The 24,895-nt window shown below is 42.3% G+C and overlaps 1 protein-coding gene across 4 annotated transcripts in view; it reads left to right on the top strand.

The window, feature by feature from the left end:
* The window catches only part of VPS13B (vacuolar protein sorting 13 homolog B), a 1,297,298-nt gene that overhangs the window by 1,048,054 nt on the left and 224,349 nt on the right, over positions 1 to 24,895 (top strand). For 3 of the 4 annotated variants that reach the window (XM_073550457.1, XM_073550459.1, XM_073550460.1), the window contains exons 37-39: positions 10,318 to 10,523; positions 13,502 to 13,712; positions 16,403 to 16,587. In XM_073550457.1, the coding sequence (XP_073406558.1) occupies positions 10,318 to 10,523; positions 13,502 to 13,712; positions 16,403 to 16,587 (602 nt within the window). The remainder of the gene's footprint in view (positions 1 to 10,317; positions 10,524 to 13,501; positions 13,713 to 16,402; positions 16,588 to 24,895) is intronic. The other variant, XM_073550458.1, reaches the window with a different exon arrangement.

Genomic DNA, 24,895 nt, shown 5'->3' with positions numbered 1-24,895 from the left:
CCCAATATTCAAACCCACAACCTACAACAACATAGGTAGGAACTAAAGCATTTGATCCACAGGCTCTGGTGATGTCACTGGCATAATTTTTGTGTACTTTATCTGTATTGCAGGCTCTGACTCCACAGGCAGATTATACTGATAAATCTGTACATCGTAACGTATTTCTTATGTCATTATATTCTAGAGGGAGAAAAAATACATTTTTTAAAAATATAAAATTGCTAAAAATTATCTTCTCACAGGTGTGGACAAGACGGAGAGCTTAATTTCTCCATCTTTTCCATCGCCTGTGTGCAAGTATATCAGATGTCATACGATTGTAGTCCGATGTTTCACATGCACCCATAGACTTGAGTGGGTGCGTGTGAGTCGAGTCTCGCAGCATGCTTCGATTGTTTTCTCATGCTGAATCTGAAAAATAATGGGAAAAATGAGAAAATAATCTCAGATCTGCACTTGGCCATGTTATACGCTTGTGTGAGCAAGTCCTAAGAAACACACAAAAAAGCATCTGCACCAAAACCGCATCAAATAAGGGGGAAAAGACCTTAAAAAAAATTCAGAAAAGATGCAATACAGAGAAAATTGTTAATGCATAGTTTGGTGCAGACAACTGCAGAAAACAAAAAAACACTGTATTTGTTACATGTGAACATGGCCATACAGACACAAAAAAGCCATGTATCATATAGTGAAGCTATATAACGATGAGAAAGTTCTGACTGCTAAGACTGTGAATGAATGAACAAAAAAAATCCATAAATTCCAACTAGTGATGAGCAGAATGCTCAGATGACGTGGCACCAGCTCTGACTAATCAAAAGCTACACCAGAAGGTAAGAGATTTGCGGTCTCCCGTCCAGCCTTCAGATAGTGCTGACCTGGACACTGCATCGGAGTCCACTCTGCAGTCTCGGGCGTCTGCTGAATTTCTCTCACTGCAATCTCCACCTGTCAGGGTAGAAAGAAACTATAAGTCGGTGTGAATTGAGTTGTGACAAGGGGCGTTGCCAAAATGTGCCGCAAGGCTAAAGGTCCCGTTACATTTAGCGATGCACCAGCGATCCCGACAACGATACGACTCGGTCAGGATCACTGGTGCATCGCTAAATGGTCGCTATTAAGCTGCCAAACAGGCAGATCTCACCAGCGATGCTCGGCGGTCGTTACTTACCTGTCAGACGGCAACGATGATGACGTCTTCCGCCTGCGTCCATGCGTCGCTTGTCGACGCCAGCGGGACTCCAGGGAGAAGAAAACGGCCCAGGACGTTCTCGCACGATCAGCGATATCCAGCGAGGGGGCCGGTTGGAGGTAAGTGTGACAAATGTAGGGAGATCGCTAGCGATATCGCTGTTGCGTCACAAAATCGGTGTCGCTTTAGCGATATCGCTATGTGTAAAAGGCCCTTAACTGCTTGTCACATACTTTGTCCCTCTTTCTGTTTATCAAAAGTTTGGAGGTACGAATAATCATCTGCAGAAATGTATTTCTAGAGCAACTAGGTTGGATTCTCCATTGACTTTGCAATTATAATTATCCCTCTGTTAATATGGTCTTTAAGGAAAACCTCGTATAGAAACACAATATATGGCTTAATAAAGTGGGTATCTTGACAAGACAGATCTCTAAGATCAACCAGCTTGGCGATCAGCTGATTGAAACGCATCCAGATTCTGGAAAAAGCCCCCAGCCATCAGTTGCTTTTTCTGAAAGTCATCTTGTGACGCTGCATAAATGAAGTTTTCCCATCTCATACATTTTTAGTGTATCTATTTAACAAGCTATAAATGTTTCAAAGATGTGATTCCCAACTCTAGGAACAACACTTATCTTGAGAATGCGACCACATCTCACGCATGGAGAGGTGTCTGCACATGTGTGGCTCAATTCATATTTACTTCTTTGGCAATTCCAAAAATAGCAGGTCAGTCCTGCTCTGATCTTTTCAGAATTCCATAGAAGGGAGTTGAAAGCGCTGCACATTCAACCGTTTCACTGTTAACAGGGGCCATGAATTTAATGTTAGGTGCACTGCCTGTGGTAATTCCATAAATGTCCTAGAAGTTGATATGTCTTTAAAAAAGTTGTCCAGGCTTTTTGTGACTGCAGACTTCTGAATCATCATAGTAAGGCTAGGTTCACATTGCGTTAATGTAGTCCGCTCAACGCATAAAATTGGCGGACTGCATCAACGCTACTCCTGATTTGTGAGAGCGTTATGCTCCATCTGCGCCAGCAGTGATGCACCCCCAAACGCTGCAGACTGCGTCAGAGGGTCCGTCACAGAAAGACGGCACATCGCTAACACATGCCGATTATGGCATGCATTAGCGATGCGCTCGCCTATAGAAGTCTATGGGTGCGTTAACGCATCCGTTACATAGCGTTAATGCCGTTATGTAACGGATGCGTTAAACGTACACCCTTAGCGCAATGTGAACCCAGCCTAAGCGCTGTCAGGATTATCTGGTGCCAGCTCTGGGATTGCAAGTTAGCGATTTGTATACTTCCGGCCACATTCCAATTAGATGTATCCAGCCTCACTCAATTCACTTTAATTGAGCAAGGCCACACAAGTCTAGTCGGTATGTTACCCCATGAATTCAAATAGCATTCTTGCAGTCACGTGCCTGCCTGCTTTCAGCGCTGTACAGGAGAATCCTGACTGCATGCAGTGTGTGAGTTGTGTGGATTCACTAATCTGCATTCACATAGATTGACTTGGGCCCAAAACCTGGACAAGCTCTTAAATGTATTTTTTTAGTGAACAATAGATCATGTAATACATAGATAGGATTGGTCTGCCCGAATGGGAGGTAAGTGGGATGTCTCTATTAGGGCTGTGGAGTCGGCGTTGGAGCCCATTGTAATAATGATATTGGTACTACGGAATCTGATTGCGTGGGACAATATGAGAGGAGACCAAAGTTGATGTAATAAGTATTTTTCACAAGAGTGACAAAACTAAACAGAGTACTTCCTGCAACAGTAACAGAAACACAGTACAATATGGAATGATGCAGGTAAAGCAAAACAGACTGAGCACTTCCTGCAATTGTAACGAAAACACAGCATGATATGGAATGGTATCAGTAAAGCAAAACTGTCAGTACACTTTCTGCAAATGTAACGAAAACTCAGCACAAGATGGAAATGTCCCAAGTGACTGAAGAGCGGAGTAAGACCGCTAATAAGAACCAGTCCAACAGTACTAATACGCAAGTGCACACGAGGCACTAAACGTAGGAGTCCAGCAGCAGATATGTAAGTAAGTACACCGCATTAATGAGGCAGTCCCATGATGTAATGAATCAGTACTCACACAGCACTAGAGTGGAGATGTCCAGCAAACATAAGGGGAAAAGGCACACGGTACTCAAAAGTAGAAGTCCACCTTGATACAGGAGTGGCAGAAACAGGAGAAGGTCGCTATATGTATCTTTAGGGCTGAAAGTCCCGCACAAGTCCAGCAACGCAGCCCAAACAAACACAGACCTAAAGGAGATGGCAAAGGCAGGATTCCTTACTGGCCACAGGAGTTCCAAGGGTGATTCGCTCCACACCAAAAGTCCCAGACAGTAGTTAAGCACAGAAGAGCTGTAGGTAACAGAACGTAGAGAGGCAGAGCACCGAGTAACGAACCGCAGCAGGGAGTCCACTAGCAGATGAGCAGGAACGCAGGAGCAAGACAGCAACAAAATACTCAGGCACAGGACAGCACATGACGCGGACTTAAATAATCAGGACAGACCGTGAGTTCCATGACAAGGCAAGATACGAGGCTCCATCTTGGATCAGGGCAATGGGCACAAAGGAAATTCCATAATCCTTACACCCATTATGGTGGAGCCAGTGTCGTGGAAATTGAGGAGATAGAGTCGGAGGTTTGGCTTACCGACCCCACAGCCCTTGCATGAGGGAGTCTGAGTCGTGGAGTTGGAGTCGGTGTCATGGAAATTGAAGAGTCGGAGTCGGAGGTTTGGCTTACTGACTCCACAAAGGGACTGTTAACACTTCCTGCTGTGAGGGTAAAATTATATCATAGGGACACTGGATAGAAATCACTCCCCACATTAATATTCACACCCTAACTGCTATGTGTACGGTTATTGCTATCCAAAGACTATCTGACTGTCTGCATCTTTGTGTTTTCAATAACATTAGCATAAAGTGTTCGCAATTGTCAATGTCTCTATTAAGTAGCGTCTCCAAAGTCAACAGAAGAAAGGAAAGAACAGCTGAGAAGGATTACTTTCCTCCAGGTTACTAGTTTATAAAATGTTATTTTTCTAAATAAATTGTTCGCTTCTCCCTCAGAGGAATACAGCCAAGAATGGATACAGTGCATTAGGGCTCCTTGCCCAAAGAGCTTAATGGATATTACAATAACTATTAGCTTTAGATATGTGTTGTCCTGCGGACAATCTCCGAAGCTCAGACATGTAATGTGAGTTGTAGGTCGATGAACTGAATTAAAAATCCTCAATATTCTATTTATATAGTGTATCTTTACTATGTCCGAATGGTAAAAGGGTCCATTAGCTGAACCTGATATACTGAGCATAGTTGGATTTTAATTGCAATAATGATACTGTCTGGGTGTAAGTTAGGTTTATCGTTCCCTCTCATATTTTGGATCTTTTTAAATTTGAGAGAAACATAACTCTAGTAGTAAATGTGATCCAATATAATTATGTAGGGTTAAAGTAAATTATAGTAAGAAATAGCCGGTTCGTGTTCTCTATTACGGTATATGTATTACCTGAAGTATTCATGCAATTAAGAAAATGTATAGGATTTAAAGGGGCCGAATAATATTGCACGCCCCACTTTTCAGTTTTTGAATTTCCACAAAAATTTAAAATAACCAATAAATTTTGTTCAACTTCACAATTGTGTCCCACTAGTTGATTCTTCACCAAAAATTTACATTTTGTATCTTTGTTTGAAGCATGATATGTGGGAAAAGGTTGAAAAGTTCCAGGGGGCCGAATACTTTCGCAAGGCACTGTACTTATTTTCTTAATATATGTTTATTTATTTGTGTGTTTTATTACTTTTCCTACTCTATATACAATTTTGTAAGAGTGAATGAATTGTGAATTCTCAAAGTATGATTGTTAAACAGTGGTCAAAGAAAAACAAAAGGGATGTACAGTCGTATCTGGTTTAGTTAAGAATGCTCGACAGAAAATAAAACATGGGTTTGAATAAAGAACAGTCCCCTACCAAGATTTCTAGGTTACTTTGCTGAAATTCTCTTTTCATATCTTTATTATAATTCCACTTGATATATATTAGTTGCTTTACAAGTCTTTATTTTCCCATAGTTTTACATTTCCTAACAGTAATAGTTTGTATACTGATGCAACAAATCTCTATGTCCCATTGATTCTTAAAACTTCTCTTAGTCCACAACACAATACCTTGTCCAAACTCAGCTGTACTTCTACATTCTTTTTTTTTTAATATCCCCAAATTATGTCTTGTTAGCTCTTACCAAATACTCTTTCAAACATTTTAGTAGATTTAATCAGTATAACCAGGGTTGAAAAAAGCACACAGCTTTAGCGATTAATACAAATAATCTTTTAGCAAATACAAAGAAAACAATAGCAATTAACATCAACATGATGGTATAGGAACAAAAAAAAAAGAATTACAAAAATATAAGGGAAATGTAGAGAGGATGAGAAAACATTTTTGGGCACTAGGAGAATAAAAAGGACCAGAAGCTAATAGAGCTCATTATGTAGCTTAAAGACAAGACGGGCTAGCATTTCACAATTGCTGATGAACATATGTTATGCACAAGTCCCAGATTTTTAAAAATGTAGTCTGAGTATCATTCTGGACACTAATAAGTTGATTATTGCTCATAACGTTATCTACATAGGCAGAAAAATTCTGGACATGAGATGAGTATTTTTTTCCAGACTTGAGCTATTATTTGCTAGCAGCTAAAAAGACAAAAACTCTTCATAAGACATCCAGGCATCTTCCAAGTGTCTTTTGAGCTGTCCCATTAACTTGTATTGTAATGCCAGACTAATGGACAGGTCACTTCTTTTACCATTTGATGTTTAATAGAAACCTGAAGAGGTTAAAAGACGGTGAGTAGACTGAACATATCAACAGCAAATCATCTTTTCTTGGAAATGCATATGTTCATTATTTTGAGCCTTTCTGAAGTTCAGGCAGTTTCTGGGGCAGAAGCCGTCTGTTAAAAAATACCGTTGAGTGCGCGTACCCTGAGCATGGATAATTTGTAATGAAGCAAAGCTTCCAAGTGATCCTTGGTAAAGGGAGTATGGAGAATGGTAGTAGCTAGTGCCTGCTATATGCACAAGATCAGAAGCAAGATATCCACAGGCAAGATTAAAGGCCCCGTCTCACACAACGAGATCGTTAGCGAGATCGCTGTTGCGTCACCGGTTTTGTGACGCAACAGCGATGTAGTCATCGATCTCGCTGCGATGTCGCTGATCGTGTGCGAATGTCCTAGGCCATTTTTTTGATCGCTGGTGTCCCGCTGGCCAGCATGTATCGCTGTGTTTGAAGCCAACGAGCGACTTTGTTGGCGACTCAGAACTCAGTGACGCAGGCGGAAGTCGTCAGAGCAGCTGCTGTGTGACAAGGTCCCAACGACTGCCGAGGTCGTTATACGGATCACCGGATCATTGCTGCTTTGTTGAAGAGATCTGCCTGTTGACCGCTTACTAGCGACCATTTAGCGACGCACCAGCGAGCCTAACCAGGTCGTATAGTTGTCGGGATCGCTGGTGCGTCGCTTAGTGTAATGGTACCCTAAGTATTTCTCTCTCAATACCTCAAAAGAGATTAGGCCAGAAGAGCAGAATTGTTGAACTTTACCCAAGCCATTAGCCAGCCACCTTGAAAAGGAAGTGTAGTCATCCACACCAGGTGGGAAGGTAATATTATGCCATAAAGATTGAAAAGGAAGGTGAGGAGATGCGAATTTACTCAAGAATTTTTTTCACTAATCCTAAGGAAATTAAGCCCCATAGGGCTAAATTCTTAAGGTATAAATGTGGGGGGTCCATTATAGAAAGACCTAAATTTTACAACTTTTGCTGTTTTCATGCAGCTCTGCTGGATGGGGCTGATGATGCCACAGCTCGTCTAACTCATGATTAGCGGTGGTGTTCCCTACACCAAAAATCTCAAACTAGTACCTGACTGTAGTTAGATTTCTGGCATAGCGCACAGTCACATGCCACATTTCAGATGCCCCACAGTCAAGAGGAGGCATGCATCTCTTCATAAATCAGAAGTGTCTGGCTCCAGCACGTCCCTCATCAAGACCGGTGTGAAAATTGCCGATCTTGATGACTCTGGCACTATATCGCTAAATATGGCAAGATAGCCGAGCTATAGACTTCTCTGGAGAAACAGGGTACATGCTTAACCTGATGCTTCATTCAGTTCCTTTTGAGCGCAATCTTGCAATCCTAGGAGGACCAAGGGAGAGCAGTAGACACAGTCATTTGTTTTGTGGATCGGTGGTGGTCCTAACAGTAGGACCCATACATATCTAAAAGCTGTAACATGTCCAATGGATAAATAATAACTTGTTTAGACCATAATCACAATGTAATTAAAGGAAAGTATTTTTAATGCAAAATTAAACATAGTATAAAAATAAGATGGTCTTCAAGCATAAATTGAGAAGTATTTTATGAAGGATAGTCATGAAATGGCTACACTTGTCCTGAGCGATTGTTTGCTTCCTAGCATCGTGGTTGTTCTAGCAAGGGTTTTATCTTCTTTATCCTAAGCTGCTGCTTTAAAAATCAGTTGGCTCATGTCTTCTGGCATCTAGTTACTTTTTATGGAAACTGCAATTTTTGCTCCTTGTCTGAATTTCAAGATGATTTTTTTTAATGTGTTTAAATAATTTGGCCTCTGGGAGCGAATGTACTGTAGAGAAGAGGCGCTGATGCCAAGCTACGCTATTATGCCTGATAGAACTGTTCTCATGTATCAGGGATCACAAACCTCTGCAAAACAGTCATTACTTAGGGTTTTTCTTGAATGTATGTAGTGTTCACACACATCCCTTCCAGCTGGCATGAAAAATGGTGTTTAATCATAGATGGCAGCACTGGTCTGGCTGAAGCCGAGCTGATTTCGAAATCTCAGCTGGTTGAAGTGAAATTCGGGATTGTCCGTTAGGCACATGATATACTGGGGTTGTAATTTTTAGATAATGTATTTTATTGGGCAATTTAAAGTATAGGAGATGCAACGATAACGCACAGTCACAGTGCTCGTGGACAGCGAATACATCTCCATGTAATGGGAAAATGTGCAAGCAGTTGTATTTCATGATTATTATTATGTTGAAAGGTGGCAAGGGATAATGGGGGAATATACAGTAATGAGTGTAATAATGGAAAAGAACATAAAGGAGTACAAAAAGCTGAAAATTAATCAATAGATTTTGTAGGAGTGGACCCTGAGTTAGAGGTTTCATTCCCTACATAATGTGGTTCAAGAAGTTTGTTAAAAAAAAAAATTAAATTCTGTATTATTGAGGTTTCTGCTAAATGCAGGAAGTCTAGTACAAAGGTGGAGTTACCCTAATGGGTACGTCCATAAAGGACTGATACGCTAGTGTTTCTCACCACAGATTTGTATATCCCAATACCAGAAAAGTAGTCGAGATTTTAAAGGGAATCTGTCACCTCATTTTTGGCATATAAGATGCGACCACCGCCATCAGGGGCTTATCTTCAGCTTTCTGTAATGCTGTAGATAAGCCCCCGATGTAACCTGAAAGATAAGAAAAGCGAGTTATATTATACTCCCCAAGGGGCGGTCGCGGTCCGGTCCAGCGCCTCCCATCTTCTAACGATAACGTCCTCTTTGCTTCCCGTGCATCTCCGGCGCAGGTGCACTGCTCTGCCCTGTTGAGGGCAGAGCAGAGTACTGCAGTGCGCAGGCGCCGGACCTCTCTGACCTTTCCCGGAGCCTGTGCACTGCAGTACCCTGACCATGTGCTCTATTGATTCATATGGACACTTCAGAATAATTATATATCATCCAGTGGCTTCTTTATTTATTTTACTCACTTATGTAGTGCTTTAAAGACATCATCACTTTCCCCATTGGGGCTCACAGTCTACATTCCCAATTAGAATGTCTTTGGAGTGTGGGAGGAAACCGGAGGAAACCCACGCAAACACGAGGAGAACTAACAGACTCCTTGCAGATGTTTTCCTTGGTGGGATTTAAACCCAGGACCCCAGCGCTGCAAAGCAACACTGATAACCACTGAGCCACCGTGCTGCCCCAGGGACTGTGTCTAACTGCTATTTCCACCAGCAATATCGACGGCTGCAAAAAGGAGTTGTCTCCTTTGCGGAGCCACCTACATGAGCCGGAGTGGAGAGCAACCGTCCTCTCGCCCTACTTAATCAGGATGTTCATGCATTGCATCAACCTTTCAATGGAATGTCCAGCATGTAATATTACTACATTTCCCTGTGGCAGTCATTTAAGGGGAACGTATCCCTCCTATTTTGACAGTATCTTAAAGTAGTGGCAAATACACTGATAGTACTGTGATTAAATCTTTCTTGATTAAAGACAAGTGCTAGGACATCCTGTTCAGGTGGGAAGAAGACAAAACTCATGAATACCAAAGACTCCACTGCGCGCACACACACACACAGACTCACTAAAGGAGAGGACTTAATGGGGTTATCTCCTAAGACCTCCCCAGCAACCACAACCCTGAAGCACCTTTTGTGAATGGAGCGGAGGTAAATCATGTGCGCTACTGCTCCATTTACACTTAAGAATGAATGGAGAGGCAGTGCGCGTGATCCACTAGCGCTCCGGTTAGTCTTCATCTTGACTTGCCACCTAACGCTTCATCACCACCTCTCTGCGGCTCCCTGATGGTCTTTGATAACATGGCTGCAGTAATGATATCACGACTACATAACCTGATAACCGCAGTCAATAAAGGGGCTCAGTGGTTATACCAAGGTAGACCTTTTAGTCCATTGATTGGTTGCAGCAGATAGTCCTGTAGTCGTGACGTCACCACTGCAGCCATATCTACAAACACCATCAGGGAGCAGGGGAGAGGCGACACTGGGGCGTCAGGGTTGTAAGTAGTGATGATTTTGCTATTTTTAAATGCATGAGGTCTTTAGGATATTACATTTTAAAACCGATTAATCTGTTTAAGTGTTTTTTGATTCTGCATGTTTTCTCCCGTATATATGTATTTTGTTGATGGTACATATGATACAGTTATTCCTTTTTCTTACTATACAGCAGACACCATTTCTGGAGCGCTGTTCAATCTGGATTTAAATGACTTTGTTGTGAAAACAAGCTTGAATGAACGAAGCAGGAATCTAATCGGACCAGTTTCGGGCTCTGTGAATCTTGAAGCATGTTGGTGCAAACATAGTGGGGACCCGGGGACCCAACCGGTAACTCCTAAAATCCTTCTTGATATGAGATGCGGGCTGCTGCAGGTACTTTAATTATGAAATAATTTTTTTAAAACTGGTTGTCCAGGCTTTGGGCTGAAGTCTGCAGTCACCGTGTGATTGCAGACTTGTGAATCCTCATAACGTGCATTTTGCGCAATGTCAGTATTCTCTGAGAGCGGGGTGAACCCATGACTTCAAATTGGTGGTTTACATACATGTGGCCCCATGCCGACTAGATGTGCACTCAGTGAGGCCAGACATGTGTAGTCAGAATGTTGCTGGAAGCATGCTAGTCATGCGCCCTGCACCAGAGAGAATCCTGACAGCACTCACAGTGCGCGCCATGAAGATTTCTCATTGTGCAGTCACATAGTCACTGCAGACTTGAGCCTGAAGCCTAGACAATCCCTTTATAATAATAATAATCTTTATTTTTATATAGCGCTAACATATTCCGCAGCGCTTTACAGTTTTGCACACACTATCATCACTGTCCCCGATGGGGCTTACAAACTAAATTCCCTGTCAGTATGTCTTTTGGAGTGTGGGAGGAAACCGGAGTACCCGGAGGAAACCCACGCAAACATGGGGAGAACATACAAACTCCTTGCAGATGTTGTCCTTGGTGGGATTCGAACCCAGGACTCCAGAGCTGCAAGGCTATCCACTGAGCCACTTTGCTGCCCGGTGAAGTTCTTTTGATGTTCACCTCACCTAGACTAAAGCCCCCCGTTACACCTAACAATGTCCCAGCGATCCCACCAACGATCCGACATGGATGGGATCGCTGGGACATCGTTAGGCTGATCGCTGGTGAGCTGTCACATAGACAGCCCCTCCAGCGATCAGGCCACGGCTCCTGGATACCCGATGTTTACATTAGAAACCAGCGTCCAGCGTCGCTGATTGCTGGTCTCTCGCTGCCACATGCAGCGATGCGTGCTGGCCAGCGGGAGACTAGCGATGAAAAAATGGCCCAGGCCAATTGAGCATGATCCGCAATACCCGGCAGGGGGGCCGGTCGCTGATCCCCGTCACACACCGCGTTCTCGCTGTGGTGTCACAAAATCAGCGATCTCGCTAGCGAGACGGGGCCTTAATGGTTCCTGGTCATTTTTTTGCAGTTCATCCTAAATAGGCAGTTAAAAGATAGTAATACAACATGTGACCTTAAAGGAGTTGTCCGGGCTTTTCACGTAATCTCAGTACATATCTGGGCTGCAGAATTATGACAATAAGTAATTTACGTTCTGTCACTAGTTTGCACAGTTTTCTAGATATTCTGAACAGAACGTCCAAGGGGGGGTGTGTTATGGCATTGAAATGATAACTAGTCGTAACCTCCTACTCTACTCCAAACATGCCCTCTATAGCAACAACCCCACCCTCCATAGCTACAGGCCCTCCCTGACCACATGAAGAAGCCTATCCCTCCTCACACAGTAACAATTCCTCCCCCTCCTGCAGCCTCAGTGCAGAGAGCTGCTCCTCCCCTAGACACACATCGTCCTGTATTCTGGGACAGGCTGCTCCCATCAGTATTTGTGTAATTAGAGACACAGTGCTCACACATACACTGCACCAAATCTGCTGCTGTGTGAAGACATCAGTGACACAGAGCTGTCTCACTCACACAGCAGAGGCTTTGTCACACAACAGATTACATCAGTGACTGCCATCCCCTGTGCAGATTAGAAGCTGCAGACCCCCAGCACTGGCTATCACACAGTCTGTTCTCACTGCTGCCAGCAGCCTGGGACAGTGAGGGAAGGAATTACTGATAATGAGTTATGTATTGTAATCATGGAGTGTCCCAGAATACAGGACGATTTTCCCTCCTCACTGGTTTAGTTTCACTTTCCATAGATCACTGTTCAGCGTGTGTCTGGGGAGGAGCAGCTCTCTGCACTGAGGCTGCTAGAGGGGGAGGATTTGTTACTGTGTGATGAGGGCTTCTTCATGTAGAGGGGGAGTGCCTGTAGCTATGGAGGGTGGGGTTGTTGCTATAGAGGGCAGGTTTGGAGTAGAGTAGGAGGTTACGAATAGTTCTCATTTCAATGCCATAACACCCCCCCCCCTTGGACGTTCTAGAATATCTAGAAAACCATGCAAACTAGTGACAGAAAGTAAATTACTTATTGTCATAATTCTGCAGCCCAGATATGTTCTGAGATTATGTGAAAAGCCCGGGCAACCCCTTTAACAGGTGAAAATAAATGTTCCTTTGTTTAGACCTGAAGATTCTTATTGAAGAGGAATCTACTTGTTTCTACCATAGTAGACGTAGAGCAGAAACTAGTCTCATATTGTAAATCAGCATTTATAGATATTTAGCCATACAAAGGACACTCCTATAATTACAGCAGCTTAGCAATATGATCTCAATATTAGATTCCCAATTAAGGGGCAAGAAACCTATTCTATGATAGAGAAATGTTTGGGCAGAATTTTATCATATATCGATCTTTCTGGCCTTCTATGATTGGGCGATCTACATTTGGGGGTCCTAAATAACTTTAAGTAATGAACTCCCTTCTTTTAACAATTCAGAAACCCCCAATTGGGAATTTTATAAATGGTCTTTATTAAACCAGGCAACCCTCATAATTTTTCTAGACCTTAGTAAAACTTACGATAGTACAGGAGCATATTGATTCTGACTTGATCTATGAAAACACACAAGACGTAATAATACATGTAAAATAAGATTTATGGGGCTGAATTTAATTTTTACAGGTGGCACCCTACCGGTCTTGGAGATAATAGCGGTACATTTAATTTGATTTACTGGACAAATTCTTGGTGTTGATATAAACCAGGATTGAAGACAATAGCAGCACTGTGCCGAGAACACGAGTCAGAGGAAGTTATCTCTTTCTCTTTAACTTTTCTCATGAACTACGAATGAGACCCTGCCAAATAAAATATCTAATCAACGGGAATAAGTGGTGTTTAGATAACTTCCAGATTGAGCTGTATGTTTTTATACCTTTCCATTGCTAATAATGTTTTCTTTCTAGGTTTTCTGGGGTCAGGAGAACCTGAATTGCTTAACACTTCTGAATGAACTTGTCCAGGAATACCTGAAGAGAGAGTCAGGGTTGGGCACTACAGATTGTGAGCAGCCCCTTCTTCCCGTCTCCCCTGTGATCAGTAGACTTTCAACCTGTAAGACAGAGCACAGCTCTGATGACTTGAGAACTGGACTTTTTCAATACGTCCAGGATGCTGGTAAGTCAAGGACATCTCAAATATGTTTTTCGCATTATCATTTCTTTGCTTATGTAGCTTTCTGCTTCAAATAGCTTTTCATCAGTTTCATTCTGCTGAGGACACCAATCTCTATAGGGTTTGAATGTCTTCTCTGTGTTTCCTTGGGTTTCTTCCCAAAATCCAAGAACATGGTCATTTTAAAGGAAAATTCTAGGCACTTTGAATAAAGGAGCACAAAGCAAATTAAGTAAACTTAAGAAAACTTGGCTTACAGTGTTTGTCAGTTTGCCGGACTCTCAGCATGCTCCTGAAACAATCTGTCTTGTAGAATTTTCGCAGATGTTAATTTCTACCTCCCCTTAATTTGTGTCTGGCAGAAGGCTGAGCTGGGCAGGGCTTAGCTAAGAGGGGTCGCTTAGTGGTCCCGGAGTCCTTATTCTGTACCAGAGAGAGGAGACTATTAAGACTCTCTTGTAATTTTTCACCTTCTAGAAATATACAAGACTGTGAGGAGTAAGTAAAATGGCTAATACCGTGGAGCACATGTAGAAAATGCAAAATGAGAAAGAATATCATAAAGGGAGTGGAGAATATTAACTGCGGGATCCCTGTTTTCACCAATGATGTACTGTAAACATTACAACATTTATTTAAAGGGAATCTGTCACCAAATTTTTACCGCTTAATGTGACAGCAGCATAATGTAGAGAAACAGATCTTGGTTCCAACGATGTATCACTTACAGGGCTGCTTGGTGTAGTTTTGATAAAATCACTGTTTAATCAGTAAGATTTGCATTAGAGGACTACTTGACCTGCTGCCAAGTAGTCATGCATATTCATGAGCTATGAATAACCACGCCCCCACCACCGATTGACAGCTGTCTATGTACACTGTATATGGACAGAAAGAAAGCTGCCAATCAGTGGTGAGGGCGGAGTTATACAGCTCCACATTCAAATAACTGCTAGATCTGCAGCAGAGAAAACAGTGAATTTATTCAATTAACAGCAAGCAGGAAAGAAAGGGACACATCAATGGAATTAGGGTCACTGTCTCTACATTATGCTGCTTTCAGATGGGGTAGGAAAAACCTGGTGACATATTCCCTTTAAACAAAATCTGTCAGTAGGATCAACCCTTCTAAGCCGTCTATATGGGCATGTAGGTCAAAGAAAGTTGTGTAAAACTATACCTTGCTATCTGCGCTATGTCTTATTCTAGAGAAATACACATATTTTCTTGATATGTAAATGAGCTGTGAAGATCTATGGACCGGACATAGATCTCCCTGAGAATCTGCCTCCAGAGATTATTTTTAATAAAAGAGGGCGTTACCAGTATGAGACATGTAGATCAGGAGAGCAGACTGTCGGTCATTACATGTCATGCTGGTGACACCTGTTTAAATTTTAAAATGAGGGACGTTTGATTACCAACTCATCGTGCAGTGCATCAGTGCCGTGCCAGCTGTCAATCAAAGAGCCGGGGTGTGCTTACAGCTGTCTCTCACAGTATAGTGAACAGTGACGGTTGGCACTCTATGTGCACCCCTATGACTGAATGACAGTGCTTTTGGGAGGAAATAAGTTAATTTTGTCCCTGGAGCTGTACTTTTAATAAGATTGTCGAGCATCAAAGTGGCACATTTTAACATATTAGGTTCAATAGCTCTGGTTATCCCTTCGCTGATGACAGCTTTCTGCCTATGGGCAGTTCAGACAAAGAGCTGTCAATCAGTGCTATAGGCAGGGTTAGATAGCGCTCATCATTGAGAAGACTAGCAGGGCCACAGCAGATAAAACAGTGATTTCATCAAAACTACCGCAAGATGCCCAAGTGAACCAGCGCTGGAGTCAGGGTCTCTGCCCTTACTTATTTCTTCATGCACTGGTTTGAGTTTGAAATTTATGCTTCCCTGTCTCTTTTCCATTTGTCTTTTGCTCCACTGGTTATTCTTATCCCGCCCTCACCCTTATTCCTAATCTTATTCCTGTCTTGACCTTTGTATTATCTACTTGGTTTCTGCAATTCTAAATTCAGGTGAGGCTACTGACATCGATCCAGTATACTTTCTCGTGTTGATCTGACTGGTAGCGTTCAGATTGACATCTTAGTTCCACTCCATTTCTGTATCCCCGATACTTCCACCAACCGGTGACTAACCTGGGCATTCTGACCTAAGAATTTCCTTGAAAACAAAGCTCACACCTCCTTAGAGTGGTTAAGGAGTACTGGTCACCAATTTTGGCCACCCATTTTATTTGACAGTGTGTGCTGCCCCAGACTTCTGAGTTGCTGGATCCCACACCCTTCCGTGGCTTCTCTCGCAGCGCAAGTGTGAGACCTGTGTAATCGCTAGATCTTGGTCTTTGCATTAATCCAGCTCTTCCGCATCATTTGCTGAGTGGTGACCAAGCTGTAACCTCACTAGAGCATTTATCGTTCGGTAACCACTTAGTAAATGAAGCGTCGTCGCTGGGTTACTCCACAGTAGCATAGCTGGTGTCAAATAAGTTGCGGTTTAGAGTTCACTTGTTGGCACGAGATTCGAAATTGTGACACTGACCTTTTGTGTTGGAACCATGAAGCGTCTTTTTTCACAAATTTTTTAATTTCTATGTTCTAATTATGTTTTCTTAGGTTTTTTTATGTCTTCTATCAGGGTTGAAGCTTTTATGCTCATGTCTCTTTCTCTTGTTGGATAGATGCTCAGAAGATTCCCAATGCTTTTGAAGTGGTGTTTTACAATGAGACAGAGGACAATCCCGGGATGATGCTTTGGAAGTATCCAGAGCCAAGAGTTTTGACTTTGGTGCGAATTACCCCTGTGCCTTTTAACACCACGGAAGATCCTGATATTAGCACCGCTGACTTGGGAGATGTTCTGCAGGTTTGTACCTCAATATCGAGTCTAATTCTTTACGTTGTTTTAATATTCATAACATTGGAAAGACACAATAAGTGAGACCCCAAATTTACAGATAGAAATATCTCCTTTAAATCCTTTTGTAGTCACTATGCCAGTCCTGTTTGCATTTTTATTTCCTTTTTTTTTTTTTTTAACATTTAAGTATTTTCTTTTAGAAGAACAGTACAGACAGGTGCATTTATTGGTAAGCTAAAAGTTGGGTAGAGCAGGAAATATAGATGTAACCTGTGACTGTTAATGAATAGAGTTACAGAATGTCCGTAGAATATTACATAATTGGAGCAGACATTTTATGTTGTGTGTTTTTCCAAGAAGCACCTATTATGAGTATGAGATCATGTCATCGGAGGGCAGCACATCATGTGTGTGTCATGGAGACTAAGTCAAAACAGACATGTACTGAGAGAAACATCAGATGCTGCTAGATTGATGGCCAAGTCATAAACGTGACGTAAGGTACAGAAATGGATAGTTACTGTCACAGTTCTATTAGTGATGTAGTGGTTAACATTTTGTGTAAAGAAAAAAAAATTAAAAAAAATTTCTTTGAGCGCTAAGTTGTTTAAAAAAAACACAAAAAATGATAAAAAGAAGATGCAAACACAATGGGGCATATTTATCAATACCATCTTAAGTGGTTCATGCTTTTTAATAAATTTGATGCATTTTAATTAGTGTTGAGTGCAAGTGCTCAGTATTCAAGTTTACCTAGGAGGCTCGGGTATGCACAGAGTATCGCCAGTGCTCAAGTGACATGTTGGAGTCCCCGAACCTGCGTGTCTCACGTCTGTTAGACCACCACAAAACATGCAGGGATTGCCTGACAAACACAGACAATAATCGCATGTTTTGTGGCAGTTTAACAACCGTGAAATATGGGGACGCGTACGTGTCACTCGAGCACCCTAGTCAAACTCGAGTAACGAGGTCTTATGCTAATCACTAATTTTTGAAATGTCTAGTTGAAGATTACAACTCTTATTAGTTGTCTTACTTTTTCCATAAATTTGCACCAAGATGTTAGCTCACTGTGTCACACATTAAGCCACACCCTTTTTCCATCCAGGCCACTCCCACTTGTCATGCACAGAAAGTGTTTAAACTACATAGCACAGATGCTCTGGACAGAAGCAAACACAAAATAGGGCAATATGCCTGGTAAAGGATAAGTGTAAGAGATGGAAGCTCTCACCTGAAGGAGCTGTGTGCAGGTGCAACACCTCTAAAAGCTGCTTTTATATGCTGGTTTTTATGTTTTGAGAAAGGTGCCGGGCCTGCACCAAAAGGGGTTGGTTTTAATAAAATCGGATTTACAATCCAAAGGCTCGTCATTGCCGCAGCGCCACCCACCTAAATGTGGCAGATTCCATTTTGGCCATAAAACCACATAATAAACACAGTAGACACCAGCGTTGGTGTAGGGCTCGCTGGAGTACAATGCGCCAAATTCATTAAGAGGCGTGTGAATAATTCATTTAGAAAAAACACACCGGCACGGCACGCCTATTCCACCTATTTTCCATCTATTTCTCATAGATCAGTTACTTAGTAATAGACCTGAATAAAAATGTGACCTTCTAAGGGGTTTTTTATTGGCTTGAAAGGAGGCACACCTCTTCAGTGAAAGAAACGAATGACGCAAGAACGGAAGCATCCAGGATGAGGCCATAGAAAAAAATTGGTCCTTTACTCTTGGATGCTAACACTCACACCACAAATGGGTGAATCTTGCCTAATGCCCAATTCTCAATTTATTTATAGATTTCCAAGAGGAATAAAGGAAGGATTGCAGTTTTTAAGAAAACATGCGCCGGGTTTGTATTTATGTTCTATTTTTAGAGGGAATGGAAGTCAACATTGATGACTTTCAGCAATCTTTCCATTTAGACTTTATGAAGGACGCATATGGCCGAGGTCTGCGGCATCACTGGTCATTCTGACATAGCGAAGGAGAACCGGCATCAGTATGAATAGTCTGCCATGTAAGATGACCTGTTTTTAGTGGTGACACCGGTTTACCCCTGTTTTTCATATGTTATCCACATTTCCATGTGTTAACCACAAACAGATGTTTGCCTTACATGCTTCAACATCTTGGTATCTCCGTATCTCACTTAGCACACACGTTCCATCCTCCATTCGTCCCTGGCTTCCAGCAAAATACTTAAGTGTATTATAGTCCCCATCTGATACGGTGCCTGATGACGGCTCATCCTTATTTATGATGTATCACAGCACACAATGATACTTTGGAACAAGTGCACATTTGTTTGTTTGCACAGCTGGATGCATTCTTCTGTGTGTAGAAAAAATGTCCTGTTGGAAATCAGCGATGTAAAGTTGGAATTGTGTTCACTTACCATTGTTGTCTGGGTGGACCCTGGAATTTGATAGACCGGAATTTGATAGACCATAATACCCCTGGGCTTAACATGGTGTTTTATGGACCACGGATAAGACATATTAATTTAAGGGCCTATTTACACAGCGCAATGTGCAGCATCCAACGACCACTGACCGACAACATGTTGGTCATTTAATAGCCTGTTTACACAGGCCGTCCCCGCTCCAGTGTGCATTGGCTGCCATTGTTCTCAGACACACGGACGATGTGCTGCCAAGAACGATCATCTTTTGTGCAAACCAAAATCATTTCACCTGACATGCAAGCGTTTTTCAAGATAATAAACCTAGTATGAACTCTGCATAAAATAAAAAAAAGCATTATTTTCTTTGGATGACTGTAAATTAAGAGTATAGACTGTTTTTTGAAGGAGACAGGTGTCCACATAATTATTCAACATAATTATTCATGCCAAGATGAACCTGCTGGGTAACGGCTCATAAGGCCTTGTTCAGATTTAGTACTCCTACCCCTTAAAGTCTATTGGATAGTTCACATGTCTGATTTTTTCTCCTTATTTGGCAGATTAATTTATGCCTATGTGTAGTAAGTAAGCGGCAGATTGTTGACTTCCCGGAGATGCTGTACTTTTACCTTACTATTAGTAAGGGCTTCTTACTGCCGGATACATGTTATAAAGCACAACTACACAATTATAATGCATCCCTAAAATGAAACATCTGTTATCACTCTCGTAGTGTGTCTGTTTTAATAAATGTTTTCTTTTTCCATAAAATTACATTTTGATTACCGTAGGTTTTTTCTTAGGACTTTACATTGTAATGAATGTTTTTAAGTTATTACTCCTGGAGATGTAAAAATAAATTGACAACTGGGCATTACCATTCCTCACTTAATTCGTTTGCATAGTCTGACATTGTACATTTGATGAAAGGCGTCTGCTTATGGATCGCCCTCCCAGGGCTGTGGGGTACTCGGAGCCAGGCCCGGTGGATTTCAATGGGAGTTGTTACTGCAGCTGTGACCCGCTCCGTGGCCCTGGGCGTCCATTGTAAAAGGGGGGTTAAGTGATGTTGGAATAAAGTTTGAGTGAATGATTCGTGACGCCACTTGTGGTTTTTGGCAATGAAGATGTTAAGCCGACGCTGCAGACAGATCCTCTGGGACAGATGGTGTGGTGCAGCAATGATGGTGTAGCCCTCCACAGGTAGGGCTGTAGTCCCAGGGCAGAGTAGATGAAGAAGATAGGTGTTAAGGGAGAGAGTGTAGTGTCCGGCACCAAGATGTAGCAGTGCTGAGTGGGTTGGCGCAGTAATAAGCGGAGGACACCAGGGCATGTAGTTCCAAAGCTTTACTCACAGTCTGAGCATACAGGTACCCTCCTCGGTACCGTGTCCTCCAGGTCAGGGGCTCATCCAACTTCCAGGCAAGATGACGTACTCCCTTCCAACACTCCGCCAACATATGTGCCTTTTCTGAACGTCTCCCTTTTGCGCCTATAGTGAAGTACTCACAGTACTGACTTACACTGCAGTTCCTCCTGTCAGATGTTCCTATGAACTCTACTTGTAAGGCAGACAGCTGTAGCCTGCTTCGGGGACTCTTTGCTACCAAGTCCCGGCTCACTATGGTTGCTGTTGTGCCCCCAAGTCTTGTGTGGGAATAAAGTGGTGACAACTTCTATTCCTCCGGTGTCTGCTGCAGGACCATTAGTATCCATACAACCTCAGGGACCGGACCCCAGCCTTGCGCTGTGAACTTGGGAAGGGTTCTGCTCTAACCCTGATCCTTAGTCCTCCTCTCCTTATGTTCCGTACTAATCCTTCCTTCTTATGGAGAGAGTCAGGCTTCCCACCAATGTCTCTTTCCTGTGCCAGCGGACCCAGGTCACTGTGGTCGGCTGCAGCACTTTACCTTCATCCATCCCACTCAGGGGATCTTCACTCCTAGACTCTGAGTCAGACTGACTGAGTCAGACTGACCAAATCCTAAACTCTTCCCGCTCTTTTGGGGCAGACTAAACTCCACTCGCCTCCCAGCACGCTTCGTGTTCCAAGCAGGGAGCCACCAAAGGGTGCTTTGCTACACTACTATGTTGTGTGGGATGCAGATGATGGAGCGTGGTCAGGCGTCTCCACCTTACCTGGATGGTGGGGTACCACACCTCAGGAGGAGGTGCAGTACCTCAGTGACGACTGAACCCTTAGGGGCGCCACACTTAAGCTACAGCTCCTCTGTCAGTTGAGACACAGTTGAGAGCTGTGTTTCTTCAGACTGCAGGCCATCCTGACACGTGAGTAGAATGGCTGCCGTTTCAATTAAGTGAAGGGGGTGCCATTTTATTACATTCTTGGAGAACCCCTTTAATGATAATGTCTTGTCTCGAAATCTCTCAAGTGAGCTGAGAAAGTAATGAAGTGTCAGCATATAGTTGGTGGAGAAAGGTTGAAATTGATGCACATAGATCTTTATTCAACCTATGTAATTATATTTTGTGACTGCGCTACTAGGCAATGTAAAATATGCTCTATAACGAACACCATTTGGACAAATAAAATAAGCTATCCCACCAGCATCAAGGTGTACCCAAATCGGGATGATCTTAACCTCTCTATTAAAACCTTACCATGTGTTTAAGTGACTGGAGGATAAGTTGGTGTGCATGCAAAATATAGGAGCAATGTTCCTTCTTATACTCCATTTAATTTTTTATCGGATAAGGTAAGTGCAGATAAGAGTGAGGCTTCCCTTTTCTTTGAGCTGGACGTTACCTTTATATAGATTCCCTTTGGGTATCCGTATTTGTGACCTGGTCCTGTTCGGCCCTTATTCACACTAGCGTTACTTTGACACATGGTAAAGTTTAATTACTAGAGCTTAGGACCGTCCCAATTGGGATACACCTTGACGTGGGTAGGATGGCCTGTTGTGAGTTCATTTTCTGGTCCACCAGTTGTGAGTTCTCCTGCCAGGCTCCCTCTGGTGGTAACAGGAGGTAGTGAGGCTGATTTAATCAGTAGAGATCTGCCACCTGATAATGAGGATGACGATTGGAGCTCAGGAATCTCAGACTGGATTTAAGACAGACGACGCCCTATTCTGGTGCTGGTGATTCCTTCTGCTTGTCAGGTCTTGGTTTTCAGCTCTGTTCCAGTCATCTAAAGCTAAGTTTTTCTGCTAATGTTCACACTTGATTTTGTTGTTCTATTCAGTTTTTTGTGTGGTCAGCCAGCCCCGGCTGGGGCTGTGCTGAATTTCCACTCTTATTTATCTGTATTTGCCAATTTGCTTTTTGTCCCTTATTAGATTGGCCTCTTTTTGCTCTGTCTCAGAATATTTCAGAGTGCTGATATAGTGGGAGAAGTCTAGTGACTTCAAGGTTAATTTTGCTATCAGAAGTGTTGGACATTATTTTTGTAGGGTTTTTTGCAGATTGCAGACAGTGGCTTTCCTTTCCTATTCTTTCTAGTTAGTTTGGGCCCCATCGTTTACTCAGCCTATTTTCCTGCCTGTGTTTGTGCTTTCATCTTGTTTCACGGTCAATACATGTGTGGGGGCTGTCTTTCCTTTGGGGTCTGCTCTGGGGCAGTTAGTTTTCCCCTTTTCTTGCTTCAGGCTTATTTAGTTCTCCGGCTGTGATGAAGCGTCTAGGATCATCGTAGGTACGCTCCACGGCTGCTGCTAGTTGTGTGGTTAGGATCAGGAATCTGCATAGTTAACAGCCTCTCTGGTTTTTCTGTGACTTAGCTTGTTTTGTTTTTTTCTCCTCGGTGACCCATTCATAACAATGGCCATTACTTTTTTTTTTTAATCAAAAACAGTGTTGACTAAGTACCCTGTGTTATTTATATGCACTATTTCCTTTACTTATTTACTTACATCAGGGTATATGTTCATTTTCTTTCTATGTTAGGTTTTATTAGCTGTATAGAGAAAATGGGGAAAAAAGTTTGATAAAATTTGATTGAAATCATGCCATTATCTGATAAAACATTTACTTAAGGAAAATAGCCGTTGTCTCTCAATCCTTTAGCATAAGTCTGCCGCTGAACAAAGGGAACTATAAATCTTTTTCTTTTTCCTTTCTAAAATGAGATTTAGAGATTACATAGGAAAAATTGCCCAGTCCACACCTGTGACTTGTTCCACTTACATCGGATCTGATAAACTCCGGGTCACGTTTTATATTATTATTATTCTTCTTCTAGAAATAAGGGATAAAAACTAGAAAAACATGAGACTGTAATAAAGAAAGAGTTACATATTTCATTGAAAAGGTTAAAAAGTATTTCTCAGGGCTCTTGAATTACCGTGTTAGAATACCAAGGGAAAATAAAACCTGGGCTGGGATTCTTGTTTGTACTTAGAGGGCTTTCCGGACAGGAAGGCAGTCTTGATGCAACACAGTAAGCCACAATACCAGTGGGGCAGTACAGGTGAAATGGCTGCAGCTGTACCCTTCGCTTCAATGTACAGCAGCTATACGCTGGAATGTTTCCGAACAGAAATCACTTTCGGTTAGCTCTTGCTCCCAGGAGTAGATCACATTAAAATGTTATAAAATCATGATTTCCTGAACCTGAATTTTTGAGGTTTTGCAACTGGATCCAATATTACAAAGGAGGAGATTCCGTGGCTTCTTGGAGTTGATATATGAATTTCTCTTTTTTTTTTTTCTTTACCAGTACATCAGGTTATATTAGACAGTAGACCATATTGTAGTTTTGAGATGTTTACCAAAAATTTGCAAAACTAAATAGTTTTGGCTATGGAGTTTATCGTTTGGATTGTTCTGCTACTGACCAGAAATTAGGACTCAACACATGCAGAATATTCTGTGACTACCGGACAGAAAGTGCACCCACAGTGTGCACAGAGCTGTCATCACCTCCCTGTGTTGAAGACAAGTGAAACAATCATGAAAACCAGCAGCAGAATTTGTGGTTTACAAGATTTAGATGGAACTTCTGCGTGATATCGTTAGTTTCAGCCTTTGTAACTGAATTTTGATCTGAACAGAAAAATTGTGCGTTTCACTGAAGTTGGTCATGTACTTTCTCCCAACAAAGGCCACTGTCAGATTCATGAAATGGAACATTTTTTTGTGACCAAAACTTTTTCCCTTTCAGTTTGTTCCAGACATCAGGGTTTTGTTTTTTTCAAAGACTACACTATAGTTTTTGGTCCAGTTTTTTTTACCCATAGTTACAAATAAATTCTAAAAGAATGAGAAATAGAAAAGAAAGACTTAAAGGGGCTGTCCTCTACTTTTATATTGATGACTTATCCTCGGGATAGGTCATCAATATCGGATCATTGGGGTGTTGGGGGCCAGCTGTTCCTGGTGGCAATCGGATGCTATAAATTGCTTAGCGGAACAGCACAGCTCCGTAAACTATAACGTGGCCACAGTGGGGTACTGCCGATGCACTCCCATTCTTTTGAATTGGGGTGGATGTGCAGTATCTAGTTGCGATCACTATACAGTTGACGGAGCTGTGCTGTGTAGCTCCACAACTGATTGATCACATCTGACTGACATCGGTAACAGCTGATCTTTGGAGGTGCCGGGTGTTGCAGCCCCACCTATCTGGCATTGATGACCAATCCTCAGGATAATTTATCAGTATAAAAGTAGTGCACAACCCTTTTGAGACCTCCATATACATTAGATAGTAGTCAGCAGAAAGATGCTTCAGCTAATCGTTCGGCTGAGGGCCATCTCGGCTGTCTCCCCCATACACAGGAGCACTCGTTTAGCCGAGTACTCTTGTGTTCTGTATGAAAAAGCCACCAATAGACATCTCTACTGATGGTTTATCTCTGGAAGAACAATAAGATCGGCAGTCTGAAATCGGACATGCCTAATTGACATCTTCCACTAAGAATCCGTTGGTTGGCACC

This window comes from Dendrobates tinctorius, unplaced genomic scaffold, assembly GCF_039654945.1.
Source record: "Dendrobates tinctorius isolate UK_male_01 unplaced genomic scaffold, ASM3965494v1 ptg000165l, whole genome shotgun sequence".
Lineage (NCBI taxonomy): Eukaryota > Metazoa > Chordata > Amphibia > Anura > Dendrobatidae > Dendrobates > Dendrobates tinctorius.
Note: the sequence above shows the minus strand (reverse complement) of the source record. Positions and strands in the feature narration are given on the sequence as shown.